Raw genomic sequence first — 16,286 nt, 5'->3', positions numbered from 1 at the left:
CTGATTGAGGGTGGAAGGGTGAAGTAATGGCTAAAGCGAGACTTGCACGGTCCAGGTTTAGTTTCGTTGCGAGTGTCACCTACGCAGGCGCCGCTCGATATCACTCCCCTCAACCCCTACCGCGCTTCTTAGGGGGTAGTTTGCGAATCTGGCGGACTGGGTCGACTGCAACTGGGGTACACTTACGATGCAACTGGGGTGGAGTGGATCGGGTTGATTTTACCGTTGGGCTGTGTGCATACAGACTTCAATGAAATGAGATCTCGTGGGGGAAAATTTTTTTTTTTTAATTCTAGGAACGTGATGGTACATGATAGTGGGCTCTTGGAGAGTTAGAATTGAAATTTGGAAGTGAAAAATTCTGCTTCTTTCAAAGACATGATTTTTCATGACATTGACATTGCAGGATTTTTTTTTCAATTTTCTAATTTCAAGTTTGAGAGTTGAATAATTCATTTCTCATCCAGAGACCTTTGGAATGGTATTCATCTACTAATAGTTAATTGTTAATTGTCGACGATTACGATGGGTTTGAACTGGCTAGTGACGTCACGTAGACGGTCGGGCCAATCAGAGAGCAGCTCATACCAACCTAACCCCATTTTCAGGTGCTCCTCGCCCAATGAACGACGACAACTCCCTTCACACTCGCCCACTGAAGGGCTCAAATTGATTTCTAGAACGACTGATTGTTAATTAATCGTCATGGGGCATTTAGATAATATTTATCCAGAATCTCCGACATTTAGCATTCGATGTTTTGAGCTTCATGTGCTCTTCTAGCTCTTCTCATTGAATAATAGATAAATTTGAAATTTCATACGTTAATCTTGACATATTTGGACGTAGATTGGATCGGAACTTGGTTAAAATGAATCTAATTAATGTCATGAATTCAATTAAAGCATATTTCATTAATAACTATAACATGTACGCAATTCAGTCCTTTATTAATTTCGAATTCTATCAATTCGAAGCTTACGTCTCACTGCTACTTGTCAAATTTTATTTAACATTTTTGGTCATCAGAGTAAAAGTAAATATATCAATAGCATTAATAATTGACAAGGTTCAATGAATGGATGTAGTACCATCACTTCTTTCAAAATGAATTCTTCCACGAAAATTTTCCTCAAGATAAAAAAACTTATATAGATTTCGAGGACATAAAAAATCCATAAAAATTATTCTATTTTATCCTTATCATCACTCTTAATCCCTTTATCAGGTGAAGAGTAGCAGATGAGAATTAATCCAAGAAGTACCAAGGACGTACCACACCACCACAGCATCGACGTTGTCTCACCAAATACGAGAAAGCCCACCAGTGCCTTGAACAATATCCCATAGAAAAAAGTTGAAACGTCAGAGAAAATTACAACGTATCCTGAGTCAAACAGGTTTTATCATTATCTCTATTTATTTTATGCAATAAAATGTATTGTAAGTTGAATTGAGTGTTGACGCCTGTACTTGGTGTGCATGTGCTCGGGCCTTTCACTCGCTCTGGGTGAGTTCGCGGAATTACATCACCCGGTATCAGCGCATAAAAATAAACCCGTAGCGCGTGATAACGATCACTGGATTTTTTTCCAACATAACAGTATTTTGTTCCTGCGTTCTATAATTTTCTTTATTGCTGGGTAACGTGGCATCGTCTAATCGCAGACGAAGAAACAATGTTATCATTTCTTTCTTTTCGCGAAATACATTTATGTCTGCATGGAAGACATCAATACAGAAGTTTCGATTCCAAAACACTCGATACATGTTTTAGTAATTCGTCATTCAAGCCTTTCCCTCCATAAATGTCGGCAGTACTGAACCCCATGTATGGTTATATATTGAAATTGGATTAATTTATCAACTTTTAAAATCTTTCAATTTATCCACATTGTTTTTGTTTTCATGATAACTAAAAGAGTCATTTAAAAAAATCTTAGCCCATGAAATAGTAAGAAGTAAGTAATTAGTTATAATGATGAGCAAAATAGCCATTTGGAAGTATATTGCTAGTTCATAGCATAAATAAATATGTGATATGCAATTGAAGAGCGATTTCCCCTTTGTTTTCCTTCAAATTGTTATTTAGATTTTATCGCGGAACATTTTATGATTTGCATACTTATCTGAGGAATGCATGAATAGCATGTAATTCACTAACCGAGCAGAAATAGTTAGTAGCAGCGCTGACCACCGTGGAAGGCAAGGATGATCCGCAGCCTTGAAGACTCCTTACAAAAAAGGTGCAACCAGCTGTGTTGAAGAGAATCATGACTCCGAATAAAGTAATCTTGAGAAGTGCTAGTCCCTAAAAAGTCGAAGAGAAAATCCAACGTAACAGGTGGCAACATTGTCGGAAAATTTTCCGGTTTTTAATTAGAAATTCATTATTATTTAGTGGCCCAGTTTTTTGCTAAAATTTTTTGACACAGTCAGGATTTGAATTAATGGATTCTCCCGCCACTCACCATCGATTCCATCTCCACACTCCCAGCCAGTTTTCCAAACAAACTTCCCGTAGTCGCGAAAATCCCAGCGACGACGGATAAGTGAACTGAACTTCCCCCCAGGCCCTTCATTGTCACTTAAAACTGTGAGATATAAAAATCCTGTTATTCCACCGGAATAAGAAATAAACTGAACGAGATGCACCGGTTCCTTCCCGGGACTATCAACTAACCTCCAACACGTAACACAGATGTGAATTCACCTTGACGCAGTTGCACTGATCCACCGAAACCCCCCGATTGTCGCATCATAAATTCATAAATTCAATTTTGAAATTAGCGAGGTCACTACACCATAAATTATCAGAAACAAAAATGATAACGGAAGATTGGATTTCACTGTATGAAACTGGAAAGTCCGGGTAACAATAAAATGAACTCAGGAATGAATAAAAAAATATTTTCAAAATTTTCGTAACCAAAAAATTTTAATAATTGAACCTGCTCTTCCTCAACAATTAGATAATTAGAGGAATAAAATTAAATGGCACGAAATTTGCGAGAAAAAAATAAGAGAATAAATTTTAAAAAATGGAAACCTTGAGTGTGCAGAAAGAATTGTATCAATTAAAAAAAAATCTACAATTAATTGAACGAAACATAATCGCTTACGGAAATGTTAATTAGTCGCTCTCATCTCCGACAAATTATTCCGTATTGTGAATGTCCATTGATTTTCCCCCACTCCTCGTCGTAAAAAGAGAAATAAACGTAAGTGATAAAAATATTGGCTGTTCACCCAAGTAACCCCACAGAAATAACGAAAAAAACAAACGTAACATTATCAACGAAAAGGTGCCCGGGAAAGGGTGGCGCGCTAGTGATGCTTACAGGTAGTTTAAAAATGGCCGCCGCCAGGTAAAACCTATCTCCGTGTGCGTTGGCATTACCAAAAGCTATTCAATGGTTACTGCCTGGGGTGAATTAATTCATTTCTCTTCTCTCCCACCAATAAAATACGGTTAATCAATGGCTAACAGGAGAATGGGGCTCGCAATACTGCTGAATAAACGGTAGTCCACGCAATTTCGTTTGTTTTCGTGTTTTTTTTTGTGTTTTGTACGGCTGTCGGCCGATAACATTCCACACGGTCGTGATCTAGAGAGGTAAACCGGAGTGAGTGAGAGGAGGTGAATTATCCGTATGCAGACAGAACGCCAAATAATCGGTGCTGGACATGGGCTTTATTTGGTGATTTCTTGAAATTTTTCGTGAGTAGTTTTTCTGGTATTATATTATTGTGCACCTGTATCCACGGGTCTTGAGCGCATGGCATCAATCAGCCTCACCTGCGACACCTGATTATGAAAAAAAATTTTTTTTCTACTGAAAAGGAATTGTTCGCATGAAATAATTTTTATCAGTGAAGATAAATGTTTTTTGCTTGTTTTTCTGGGCTTTTGACAATTTTGATATTTTTTTTTTGTACATGGAAAATTGTAAAATGAGTGAAACTAGTAGCTTCAACTGTTTGTACAATTTTTTCTACACGACTTAATAGGGTATACAATGGAGAGATAAGCATTGATGATAATTCATGATAAGTTCATTGATTACACAACACTGGAAGAGTCTATTTCCCTGGGTACAAATTTTCTTGAATTTTTATGGTAATTTAACCTCCATAAATAATTAATGTGTGCGGCTCAATGCGTGGAGAAATTCTGTGAAGTTATTTCGTTGTTCTATTTTATGAAAAAATGTAGGGGGAAATTTGGAAATTTAGGGGTCAATAAAATTAGAAGTATTTAATTGTTGTAGCAATGATTAACTCCAATATTTCAATTATGATTTATTTTATTAATCACTTTAGTCGAGAAATCATATGAAAGAAATTCTTCATTGAATTCTCATAAAAAATTCCACGAAAAAACCTTGAGGAAATTTGATAAAAGTCTCTTTTTATTGGAAAAACGCTCTTGGTTTTGCCAAAATGCAAAAAAAACTCACTGCCTCGAGTAAAGCATGATTGAGTCAATGTTGTTCATGAATTATCTCAGTGCCATAAAATGTGTCCGGACAGGAGAGGCTTAGAGAGAACAAATATACTCTCGAGCAGACTTGTTGATGTGGCAAGTCTCCCCAAGACATGTACTCCGTGAATACCAGGAAACTGTGACAAACTCAAGAACACTTGGAACATTAAACTGTAAAAAAATCCATAACAATACCTATTATTCATAAACTCGTGGTTATCCAACGTAAACAATTATCTCGAATGCACCGGGAGAATGAAGAGTAGATTGCACTTGGGTCCGAAACGTCTTACTAAGTTCGATAACGAGGCGAGTTTGCAGTCAGGTACTTGAATCACAGTATAAAAAAAAATACCGAATCAACGTTTATTTCCACTCAGATCCGGAAACACATGTGCAAATATTGTCTGATCTTCTCCAAGAGAGCAATTTAAATTCTAAAACATAAAAAAATCCACGTCATTGGGATTTTGTGAATCAAGTCGAGTTGCATAAGCATTTATTTTTATTCCCTGGCGTTTTCATTCACTTTGGGAACGAATTTGGTAGAGAATGGGGTTCTGGATATGGACAGAACGAGGTAATGCCCCCCAGTGTGGAGAGTAGAAACGAAAGACAAATACGAGAATTTGTTGATCAATTTGTCTAGTACAATAAACATTGTTGTCCCTTTGTTTATCAGCCAAATACAGCTGCAAGAGTCACAAGCACATAGTCATGGAGCACGCTGATCTGGTATCCGAGATGGTGCACGTAGAGAGACTGACGACACAGGAGAGACTCCACCTGGCGCGTCATCGCAGACTTCAGCAGTTGAAGGTATGGAGACAGAGGGAGAAAGAGTGGTTGAGACAACATACGAGACACTCCAGCAACAAGAGGAGCATCTATTTCGACGACTCGGTAATGCTCCTGGAGGCAGCTGCTAGGAATGACATAGACGAGGTCAGGCGACTGCTGAAGAAGGGAGTTAATCCGGACTCAACTAATGAAGATGGATTGACTGCTCTGCACCAGTGCTGTATTGATGATAATGAGGAGATGATGAAACTTTTGACTGAATTTGGGGCTAATGTTAATGCTGAGGATAGTGAGAAGTGGACACCTCTTCATGCCGCTGCTACTTGTGGGCATTTGCATTTGGTGAGGTATTTGATTGCTGCCGGCGCCAATTTATTGGCTGTCAACGCTGATGGGAATATGCCTTATGATATTTGTGAGGATGAGAAGACTTTGGATTGTATTGAAGGTAATTTATTTATTTAATCTTTGTAAATGGATGTCTTATTATTTTAATATGAGGGATCACTGGGGAAAATGTTTATACAGGTGCGCCAGCCATTCAAATTCTAGAGAATTAATTTAAGTAATTCCTGGAACTCGGGCTAGGATTTAAGGAGGGCAAATCGAAAAAAGCCACCGTCACTTAATTCCTACGACAGCATTCCAATCCAATTTTAACCCAATAATTACTTTTTCTGTGACTAGGGGAAATGGCTAGTCGAGGAGTGACCCAAGAGCTAATCGACGAGACCCGAGCAGCGACTGAGATGCAAATGCTCGTGGATCTCCAGAAATTAGCATCTGTCGGTGGGGATTTAGAGTACAAAGATCACCAGGGAGCAACACCCGTAAGTCTATAATTATCCCTCTTGTTTATCGATTGAGGAAGTGACTGAGTAATCAGGAAAATGCTTTATTTTAGCTCCACATTGCAGCAGCCAATGGCTATCTACGAGTCGTTGAGTTCCTTTTGGATCAGCATGTTTCTACGGACGTGGAGGACAACGATAAATGGCAGCCGGTACATGCTGCCGCCTGCTGGGGTCACGTGAGTCACTTTCTCTTCGAGTTTTTTAAAATTATTATTCAATTAAGATTTTTTTCTCTTGACTTATGGAACTGATTTTTACAGTTGGAAGTTCTGGAATTACTAGTACAAAATGGTGCAGATTTGAATGCTAAGAATAAACATGAGGAGACACCAGCAGGTGATGCACTATGATAAAAGAATGTATGAAAAAAATGAAGGGTACAAGAAATATGTATTTTTTTTACAGACATATGTGAGGATCCGGAGATTAGGGAACGAATCGTTGAGCTGAAGACCGAACAGGAGAGTAAGAAACTTCGAGAAGCCCAGAGCAGGCGTATCCGAAGGTCCCAGAGCATTAACACAAGGACGCAGAGCGTCAGGAGAACTTCAATTAGAGACAAAGTGCTAACAACCAAGAAGGATGCACAGGAGGAGGCGAGGCTCAGGATACAAGCACAGCAGGTGATTGTTTTTCAATATTGTGTTAACAGGTTACATGACTTTGTTTTTGCAGCGGATTGCAGAAAATTTTTAATTAGAAAAATCAGTTCGTTCTTTCTTTAACGTGAATTAACTAGTCCCGGGTCAATCTTCTTCCAGACTTATGGAGGACCAACATCAACTGATGGACCAACTTCCAACAGCACAAATTCCCAAGAGACTAAACCCGATGATCCAGATTCAGCAGCACTGACATCATCAGCCCGCCGGGGACCAGAAGGAAAAGACAATGATTCATTCGTCAATGAAGACGTTGACAAAGACACAGGTACCATTGGCAGTTATTCTTGTTTGCATTGGTTGTGGTTTTGTAGGATAATCTGGTAAAAGGTAGCTTTCGCGATCAGTTTGTTATTATTTTCTACAAGAATGAATTAAAAGAACCAAAACATTTTTATACCGCAAATATGATAATTGATATCAACAACGTTTAATGGAATTATTTCATTTGATAAAGAGACATAATGATGGATATTTTCATATGAATAGATATCGCAATAAGTTATCTGTGTAAATATTCTCAATGTTATTTTTTATTCGAGAAATACCCCATCACTCATTCACCTGCTCTCTTTTTTCTTTCTGTTCTGTTACCATCAAAAATGCGTGCGCCTACCCCTCTTCAATCACTCGAACAAAAAAAATTATCTCAATTAAAAAAAAACTATTCACGAGGTTAGTTTTTTACGTAACTTTCTTGTTTCTATAATAACACTGAAGACTAACTGTCTATTTTGCAATTTAAATAGTGAAGGAGAGTATTGTAATGTTGGAATATCTTCAGTGCGTATTTTGATCACTGAGATTGCTCTTTTGGCATGGAAAATCTAATTTTTACATCACTAAATTCATTTATTTAAAATTGAATAATTCATTGTGCTTGCAAATGAAATTATAATCAATTGAAAATATTTATTTGTCACTTCATGAATACTCGAGCTTATCTGTGTAACCAACTCTAGCTTTTTATCGTTAGCATGATTAGATTTCCACTCCTTAGTTGAAAAATGAAATAGCTGTGCATGATCACGTGATGGCCGTCACGCACGAAAAAAAATTTGTTCTATGGAACATTCCATAGAAAAAAGTCGACGAAGAACTAATCGAATTTTCCAATAATTTCTCAAACAATTTTTTTTATTTTTTCGTGCGTGCGAATTCACTATTTTTATCATAACTCTGTATATAGATATATTTTCTTCAATTCCTCTCCACACGTACTTGTAATTTTAATTATTTAGAAATGACATGTTACGTTTATCTTCCTAAAAATTGTAGTCATCCTTTTTACAAATAATTTATTGGACTAGATATAGTTATTTAATCACTATGAATAAACAAATGTTCTGTATATCTCGGCTGGCACAATCTAGAATGGAAAAAAAAATTGATCAATTAGCAAGAGTCAACAATGCAAGAATGAATGAAAAATTCAGCATGAACTTTTCTGGTGAAAAGACAATTGGCAGATGAGGTTTCTAATCAAGGGATCAGGGATGAAAAATACAATGAAAATTGGAAACAGTAGATTCATATGTTTGCCTTGGCAGTGACAGGGTCAGACTCGCCTGTCGGCAGCCAACAGCCGATATACACAGCTGAGAGTGATGCTAATGGCAAGATCAACATACACGTGTCTGTAGTTTTCGTCAAATCGTTGTCCGATCTGAAGAAACAACGCGCCCAGAGCCGACACACAACGCCAACGCTTGACGCCAATGGCAATGGGGTTCCTGTACCTGTATCAGCGAAAGCTGATAGTGAATTAACGGTCGATGATTTTCATCGCTTCTCGGGGAACACCAGTGACATCATTGGGGATAATGAGAATGAGCAGAGATGTTGCGTTTTGATGTGAGTTTGATTGTTTTTGTTTTCGTTGGGGATAAGTGTTGAGGGGGTTTCCTGGGGCTAGCATCGTGCAAGTTTTCTTTGGATGGAGGGAGAGGTGGGGTGCGCTGAATTTTTTACGGTTGGAGATTTCGAGGGGAGATTTTAGAGCTGAAAGTTTTTGAGGGTTTGAAAATTAAACATTTGTGGGGTATTCTGGGTTTATGGTGTCGACGACTGACCCTCACCCTCTTAGCGATCGGAGGGATAGAACATATAGCTCTCGATTTCTTTCAGCTGTTTTTAACAGTTGCTTTTGGAGAGAGTCATTTAGGAAAGACAAACGAAAAAATGAAGAAAAAATGAAAATTAAAAAACAAACGACTAATTTTCTGAACAATGCCCCACAAATATTTACGCCCTTCCGGAACTAAAATCTCATTTGAGCCTACTTCTCTGACAAAACCTCAATTTGTCAAGAACTTTTCGCAATAATTTCGCTCTAACATCTCCAACCCATCATTCACAAAAAGAAATAATCAAAGAAAATAATTTACCAAATAGATTTAAAATTATTTGTACCACTGTGCCGAATTCTCTATCTAATATCGTTCTCATTTCAATGTCAATTCATCGACTTTTATATACTTCAGTAGAGTGAATATGGGCTTGAATATTTTGACGTCCAACGAAATAATCGAAAATGAAAACTAATTAATGTGATTCTTGAATGGAAGTTAGTTAGATTCATAAACCGTTCAATTTTCCATTTATAATTGTTGAAGTATTATTTCTTCTCGATTAGAAGAAAGATAAGTTTTATCGAACTTAATACGTTGGCTGAGTTGATATGCAAATTTCTTTCCAACTTGTCCATCTTAGCATCGTAGCATGAAGGTGCAGTTTTTAATGTTACTCGTACGAGACCATTTCGTAAAAAAATTTAAATTCATCTCTCTTAATTTTTGGCCGACTTTAGTAAAAGAAAGCAGTTGATTGGCTCACATTTTTCAATATTAATTGTCAATTGAAAATAATCCAAATACATTGAATATATTTTTTTGAGTCAATTTGCTAGATTTTTTAACGAAATTCTCTCGTACATGTGGGAGTAAGCATCAATCCGTAGTCTTATCCAACTTGGCACAAGTAGAATAAACTTTAGTTTCTTAATAAAGCGTGCATGTATATACTTTTTACTTCTTATTTATTTTTATGATAAGTAGGTTATTCTATTCCAATGAATTTTTTTAGTTTTTATGAGGATTTAGCAACATGTCATTTAATGTTTTGAGGATAAAATTTATTCTGTAAATTTTTTAATCAATCTGTGGAATTTTTAATGTTGAAACACAGTATTGACTTGTGTAAAGGTGACGGAGCTCCTCGTTGGGTTGTGGATAATGAATAATCATGATTGTGATAAAATGGATGGTTATCTCTAAATAGTGTATAACCGCATATGAAAAAAATATCATAAATTTGTTGAAAAAATATTTTGAACATTTTTATTTAAAGGGGCGTTTCAAAAACGAGGAAAATTTTCAACGAAAATTCATTTGAAATCCAAGAGGATTTCGCATCACACTTTTAACTCGTTCCACTTGAGTTCTAACTAATCAGTATGAGATGAAGCAGCTCACCTTTACACAAGAATCTATCTCTAATTTTGATGCTTGCTACTTGAAGAAAAAAATTGTTGACATCCATCTAAGCCTACAGGTATTCTCTCGATGAGAGCAAATTCCAGATTGAAACAAAAAAAATTGCTCATTCATGATTACTTTAATCGTTGATACGTAGTAGTACTTAATAAATAAAAGAATTCTATGATCAATTTATAGGAAAATATGTTGGCTCAGTGAGCCGGAAAAGCGTTGTGATTTATAGATGCGCGAAAGCATATTTTTTATAATTTTTATTGAACTTATATAGTATTATAGAGATAATTGTCAATATCTTACGATCAACGATTGTAAAACCGAGAAGTCGTTGGGGTCTTTTATAGCTCGGTTCTTCTTAATTACATCCTGACACTGTCAAAAATTAAACATGAATGATTACAAGGCATCAACGCCACTCAATTATGAGTTTTTACGAGTCTCCAGTCAATGGCAGATTAAGTTCATGAATTTCAGGAGTTTTTCGTTGAATATTGTGTAAATAGATTATCCATCATTTAATTCTTGTAGATATAGTCCAGACAGTGAACTATTGGGGGAGAAAATAAAATACAAATTATAGATATATGTTATATTTAAAGTGTTCATCAATAATGATCAATATTTAAGGAAAAAAATTCAATTCTCTTGGAGGATTATTTTGTCCATGACTTTCTCTACTGGAATTAAATAATGTGGATAAAAAAAATGTAAAAGCCAAAGTCTTTTTCACTTTAAAGTTCATCGAACTCTCGCGGGCCTTTGTCGCCTTAAAAACTTAGTTGAATATGCAATTTAAGCGATTTTCGTCAACTTCAACTTCAAACTCTTCCATAAATCATTTTTCGGTAGATGGAGAAATACTTTATACAAGTTGTGGATTAGCCAAATTATGAATTACTCCATGAGTATTGATCCAACATGTCTCTTTCTCATTTCTGCTCGTCATTTCAATGTTCATTCCTTATAAATGTGATTACTCAAACAATAATTAATGATTAAAAGCCATTCGTTTAGTCCATACGATGTACGAATGTCAAAACAGTAATCAAAGTAGTTGTCATGTTACAATGAAGAGGTTCAGAATACTATTTAGAAAATAGATGACATAGCAGAGGAAAAATGAAAAACGTTTTTCAATGGCAGGGAAGTTTTTCCCATCCGTGAAATGCATTATAAAATGTTCAACTTACCGAGTGTCAGGATTGCCAATGGGATACGTCAGTGGTAATTTTCCAGGGGGAGGCCCTCTAAAATTATCACTCACAGCATACACCGCACGAAATTCAATTTCATTCTTCAACAGATATCATTATACGTCAGTAATCAATTAGTAAAATCAACAGAATGAAAAAAGGCTTTTATCGACTGAGATTAGCATTCCAAATGTTTATTTATAGCTCTAAATAAGTCAACGGCAACATTCCGATACATAAAATAAATCAAATAACCGGAGAAGTCTGTTCATGCGAATCGAAATAGTTTGAGTTTTTTTACAAAAAAATAAAAATGTTCTTTCTTGTACTTACGATTTATTAAATATTATATTTATGTACTATATATATGCATACTAATATATTACATATCAGAAATATTATTTAATTTTTTTTCATTCCGTACGAAAATTCCAAATATTCATATTCAACTGATCCAATTAATTATACAGATCTGCAATTATTTTCATCTAATAAAATGATTCCTACACATGGTAGAGCAAGATTCATGCCATTGACCTAGATATATTCATGTCACACACGGAAAGTTGGTAGACGCCTCAACAAAACGGTTAATCCAATCGATCAAATAAATCACATCCTCGTTATCGCAGTTAATAACTCAATCTTGTCATCAAATTGACCGATAGTCATTCATAAATGTACCATCGTGAATCGTCGGGCAAATCCCAGCGATCGAAATAAATTAATAGAAACAGTGTAGCACGTGGTCGTTCGCTATCGTCTTTAGGAATAAACGCAATACCTTTCAGATATTTTTACTGATTAGATATCGTAATTTATCAAATTCTTTTGGAATTTAGGCTCGTCATGGAACGCATTTGAAAGCCCATTCTTTAACCTTATCGCAACGTGATTTTTCACGTTTTTCGAAAGCGTGGAAACAATGGGTCAACGATAGACATTGAATGATTCGAAGCTAGTATGTAGATCACTTTAATCTGGGTGTGACTCTTTGAGTAAACGACGATAAGGCGGGCGGTCGATGATGCGGCGATGCTGAGTTATCGGGTGTCTTGGATTACATCAGAAAGTCTTCTCAATTGTTTCGGTGATCCCGTGAACCCCTCGTAATTACGGTTTTCTGATGCAAGATTCGAGTGAGTTTGAATATTATGAGATCTCGAACACGTGTTGATGGATATAAATATTTGATACAATGGAAATACTGTTATCTAGTCATTATTGACAGTTCGATTCACTGACTGGAACTATCAATAATATCTTCGATGTTCACTTTATGGAGATCAATATATGAAGGCAACAATAAAAGCAAAACAATTGTTTTCAAACATGAGACAACTCCCGGTTATAAAACCGATAAGATAACGATGTAGAAACGATAAAAGTCACGGTCATAAAGTTGCATCGTTTTTTCCTCGAGTGCATATTTTTATTTGCAATCGTGATATTCTATTTATACAATTATTTATTTTTGTATGTCTGTGGATTTTTAAAGATGAGGAGTCAAGTTCGTGGGGCTGTTAATTCCGTTTTCGAGGGGAAATTTTGTTCTTTTTATCTTTTGCGAAATAAGACAGGGGGAGGGCGAACCTGTTCGTAATTCGTGGTCTCAGGGGAATTGTGGTGTTACCGAGAAAAACCTTTGGGAGAATTATGCCGCGAAGTTGGATCGCGAAGAGGATGATGAAGACGAGTGATTGGTCTCACTCCGGAGTTACATACGGAAGAAGAAGGGGAGAGCCTCAGTGTGACATAAAAACTGGGGCTCAGGAGTTTGACAGTCAGTATCGATCATCACGGAGATCCCAAAGGTTCTATTCAGTGGCTTCAGCCGACGATCGAAAGCCTTCGGTGGGAATTTATTTATTTGTGAGTATCATGAAGCCTCGTAGAGCTCTGTGAATATTTATTTATTGATTTATTAGTTGAATGAGAGGTAATTTACTTGCTGCAGATTTTTCGTCGAATTTTCTTGGGAGAAATAAGATGCCGGGACAAGTGGAAGAGCAAAAAGTGAAACGCGCGACATTTGGCATGGGCTGTTTCTGGGCAGGTGATGCATTGTTCGGGGCAACACCTGGTGTTATCAGAACGTGCGTTGGATATGCCGGAGGCAGCAAACCATCACCGACTTATAAAAATATGTAAGTAATGACTCCCAACATTTGCTCGATTTTTTGAATATTTTTTTGATATGCTGGGAAGGAATATTTCCGGGGTTTAGTGTTGTTGTGTAGGAAAATATTTTTTTTGTGTGTTTTCCTGGCAATAAATTTCTTACAAGTGAATTAAGGAAGTCTTGTGTTTGTTGATTTAAGGCGAATAAAGAATGTTATTCGTCGAGACTAATATTTTTTTCGAGTCATTGGACTGAGAGTTCATTAAAAAAAACTTGTCTTGTCTATCAAGTTGATTAATTAGAAGCAGGAGTTCATTCTCATCCGTATGAGTATTGCGTTTTAGGTAAAACTATTTTCATGTAAATAAATTTTTATATTCGCCTTTGTTTTGGGATTTCACCTCGAGATGAGAACCCAGGTCCTCATTTATCACGGTAATTATACATTATTCATACCTTCTCCATGGAACTCATGCCTCGATATGAATTCAACTCGCGCTTTCGAAATGATTCTAATAATTTTTTCAATTCAAAGTCCTTAATTTCGGGGATCTCTGCGTGACGGGCATAAAGTTGAAATTTCAAGATAAAATCGACAAGAAATTGCAATCTAGATAACGTTCGGCAGATAGTGGAGACAGGGTTTAATCGAAAAGAAATCTCTACTGTTGTAGAATAAAATTTAACAAAAAAATAATCTCTGTAACAGAGGCGATCACACTGAGGTCATCGACATCGAGTACAACCCATCGGTGATCTCCTTAAATCAGTTACTCAGCCTGTTTTGGAACAACCACGAATATGGTCTGACAACGAAGATCAAGGCCCAGGTAATTCATAACTCGACATTCCACATGTCACTATTATGCTAATTATTTCCTGTTCACGTATACATCGAGGAGAGTCGTTAGCAGCGGCTTCATTATGTAATCGATCTATAAATAATGACTCGCACGACGTGTCTCGACTCTTGTGGTGAAATTGTGATTAATTCGTCTGTGAAGTTCGAGTAGAGAAAAATTAGACACTTTTGGAACTAACCCAACGGTTAATGCGTAGTGGTAAATATTCCGTATTTATATGCTTTCAGTATGCGTCGTTGATTCTTTATCACGATGAGGAGGAGAAGGCCATTGCCGAGAAGTCGCGTATTCATGAGCAACGAGAGCGTGGAGAACATTTGACCACTGCAATCAAGGCTTTTGAAAAGTTTTATCCAGCTGAAGAGTGAGTTTTTTTCAACTACTCAAAGGTGGAAGGCGGTTAAATGGATAATTTAACTTTCATTATTTGAGATTTTTCAATTGGAGACAATTTTATTAATTGGACCGCTAATGTCATATTCCTATTGTTCGGGATTTTTTTCAATAGAATAATTCACAGTAATTTATCTTGTAATAATCTCATATTATTTATATAAGGGTTGAAAGAAGCTTTTTGTTTGAGAAAAAGATTGAAATAGAATATCGGGACCATCAAGATATAAGTCCCATCGGAATTGCCTTGAGAAAATTGAAGGCTGAGTATCACAGGATTTATTCGATAACTGCGGAAATGATTTGAAAACCCGTTAGTTCAATTACTCAAGGAGATTATGGTCGCCGTCCATTGATATGAAGTGTGAGTGCCTAGTTATCGAGACATTGACATTCTGTCTGGCGTCTCTTATCAGGCGCCTCAGGCATCAACTAAGCTATTCTATGGAGTTGTCAGTTTCGTTGACGAAGGTTTGATTTATGATGGAGCTGTTAGAAAATTTCGAGTTTACAGGCTTCGGAGGAGGTCTTGGATTTTTTGAGTTTATTAACAACTGCAGAATATTCCAAATGAACTTCCTGTTGTATTCTTTCATCCGTCAATTACCATATATTTTACCATGTTACATAACATGATATTATATTAGATGGGGTATGGCAATTACGGCAAAGAAATCAGAGGCCTCATCCTCTTGGAAATCGATGTTGATCATTTCGTTCATATTTAAATTCCAGTTGTCACCAAATTTTAATTTTTTCTTTCAAATTTAAATTCCAGTTACCATCAAAAATATCGGTTGAGATCCCACCCCTGGCTCCTCGAGTCCCTTGATCTCACCTCGGATGAGCTAATCATCACATCACCCCTAGCTGCTAAACTGAACGGTTACGTAGCTGGCGCAGCGACACTAGAGCAATTTGAGAGTGACCCTTTGTGCAAGGGCCTCAATGAGAAACAGTATCAGTATTTGAAGAAGTGCGTCATTGAGACCCAAGGGGCTGGCCTTTACTGCTAGCTTTCAAAAAATACAGAAGATAAAACCATGGACGCAACTGATGGAATCATCGACAGAATTTAAAATGTATATTCATTATCATTCACTCAAATCCCGTTTCATTACTCAAAATATTTCAGGGGACATTTATAATGTTTGAGAAAGGCTGTGAAAATAAGAATATTGAAAATTTATCAGACGCATCCTCCTCCTCCTGATTCCAACAATTACTCATTCATTAATACTTGTTCATGTCACTATTTTTACCATTTCGTTAACATTGCAAATTGTTCTTAGTCTTTACATGAATTATCTCCGCAGAATAACAGTAATTAGAATTTAATGAAGCCTGTGTATTATTAGCTGAATTTTTACTCAACTTTGTGAATAAATTCTACAACGAAAATACCAGAGCATTTAATT

General features: G+C 36.4%; 3 protein-coding genes across 8 annotated transcripts; 2 read left to right on the top strand and 1 right to left on the bottom strand.

The window, feature by feature from the left end:
• Window positions 1-929: 929 nt before the first annotated feature.
• Window positions 930-2,720, bottom strand: LOC135172792 (uncharacterized protein). Its single transcript, XM_064139157.1, has 3 exons — window positions 2,472-2,720; window positions 2,165-2,311; window positions 930-1,331 (listed from the first exon to the last, which is right to left on the bottom strand). The coding sequence occupies exons 1-3, from the start codon at window positions 2,580-2,582 to the stop codon at window positions 1,185-1,187; spliced, it is 405 nt and encodes a 134-aa protein (XP_063995227.1). The 5' UTR covers window positions 2,583-2,720; the 3' UTR covers window positions 930-1,184.
• On the top strand, window positions 1,268-11,886 carry LOC135172760 (protein phosphatase 1 regulatory subunit 16A). 6 transcript variants are annotated; one of them, XM_064139100.1, is made up of 8 exons: window positions 1,268-1,400; window positions 5,169-5,735; window positions 5,975-6,117; window positions 6,192-6,317; window positions 6,402-6,477; window positions 6,547-6,764; window positions 6,903-7,071; window positions 8,354-11,886. In XM_064139100.1, exons 2-8 carry the CDS (start codon window positions 5,204-5,206, stop codon window positions 8,659-8,661), a joined length of 1,572 nt encoding a protein of 523 aa, XP_063995170.1. In that variant the 5' UTR covers window positions 1,268-1,400; window positions 5,169-5,203; the 3' UTR covers window positions 8,662-11,886. The 6 variants fall into 6 exon arrangements, with proteins under 6 accessions (XP_063995170.1, XP_063995169.1, XP_063995168.1 ...); XM_064139099.1 differs by lacking the exon at window positions 1,268-1,400 and adding an exon at window positions 3,359-3,721; XM_064139098.1 differs by lacking the exon at window positions 1,268-1,400 and adding an exon at window positions 3,825-4,811 and having other exon boundaries at window positions 8,447-11,886.
• A 1,317-nt stretch (window positions 11,887-13,203) lies between these two features.
• On the top strand, window positions 13,204-16,271 carry LOC135172777 (peptide methionine sulfoxide reductase). The gene is made up of 5 exons (XM_064139136.1): window positions 13,204-13,362; window positions 13,448-13,637; window positions 14,322-14,442; window positions 14,703-14,839; window positions 15,647-16,271. Exons 2-5 carry the CDS (start codon window positions 13,480-13,482, stop codon window positions 15,882-15,884), a joined length of 654 nt encoding a protein of 217 aa, XP_063995206.1. The 5' UTR covers window positions 13,204-13,362; window positions 13,448-13,479; the 3' UTR covers window positions 15,885-16,271.
• Window positions 16,272-16,286: the final 15 nt, after the last annotated feature.

This window comes from Diachasmimorpha longicaudata, chromosome 2, assembly GCF_034640455.1.
Source record: "Diachasmimorpha longicaudata isolate KC_UGA_2023 chromosome 2, iyDiaLong2, whole genome shotgun sequence".
Taxonomy (NCBI): domain Eukaryota; kingdom Metazoa; phylum Arthropoda; class Insecta; order Hymenoptera; family Braconidae; genus Diachasmimorpha; species Diachasmimorpha longicaudata.
This window is presented reverse-complemented; position numbering and strand designations above follow the sequence as displayed.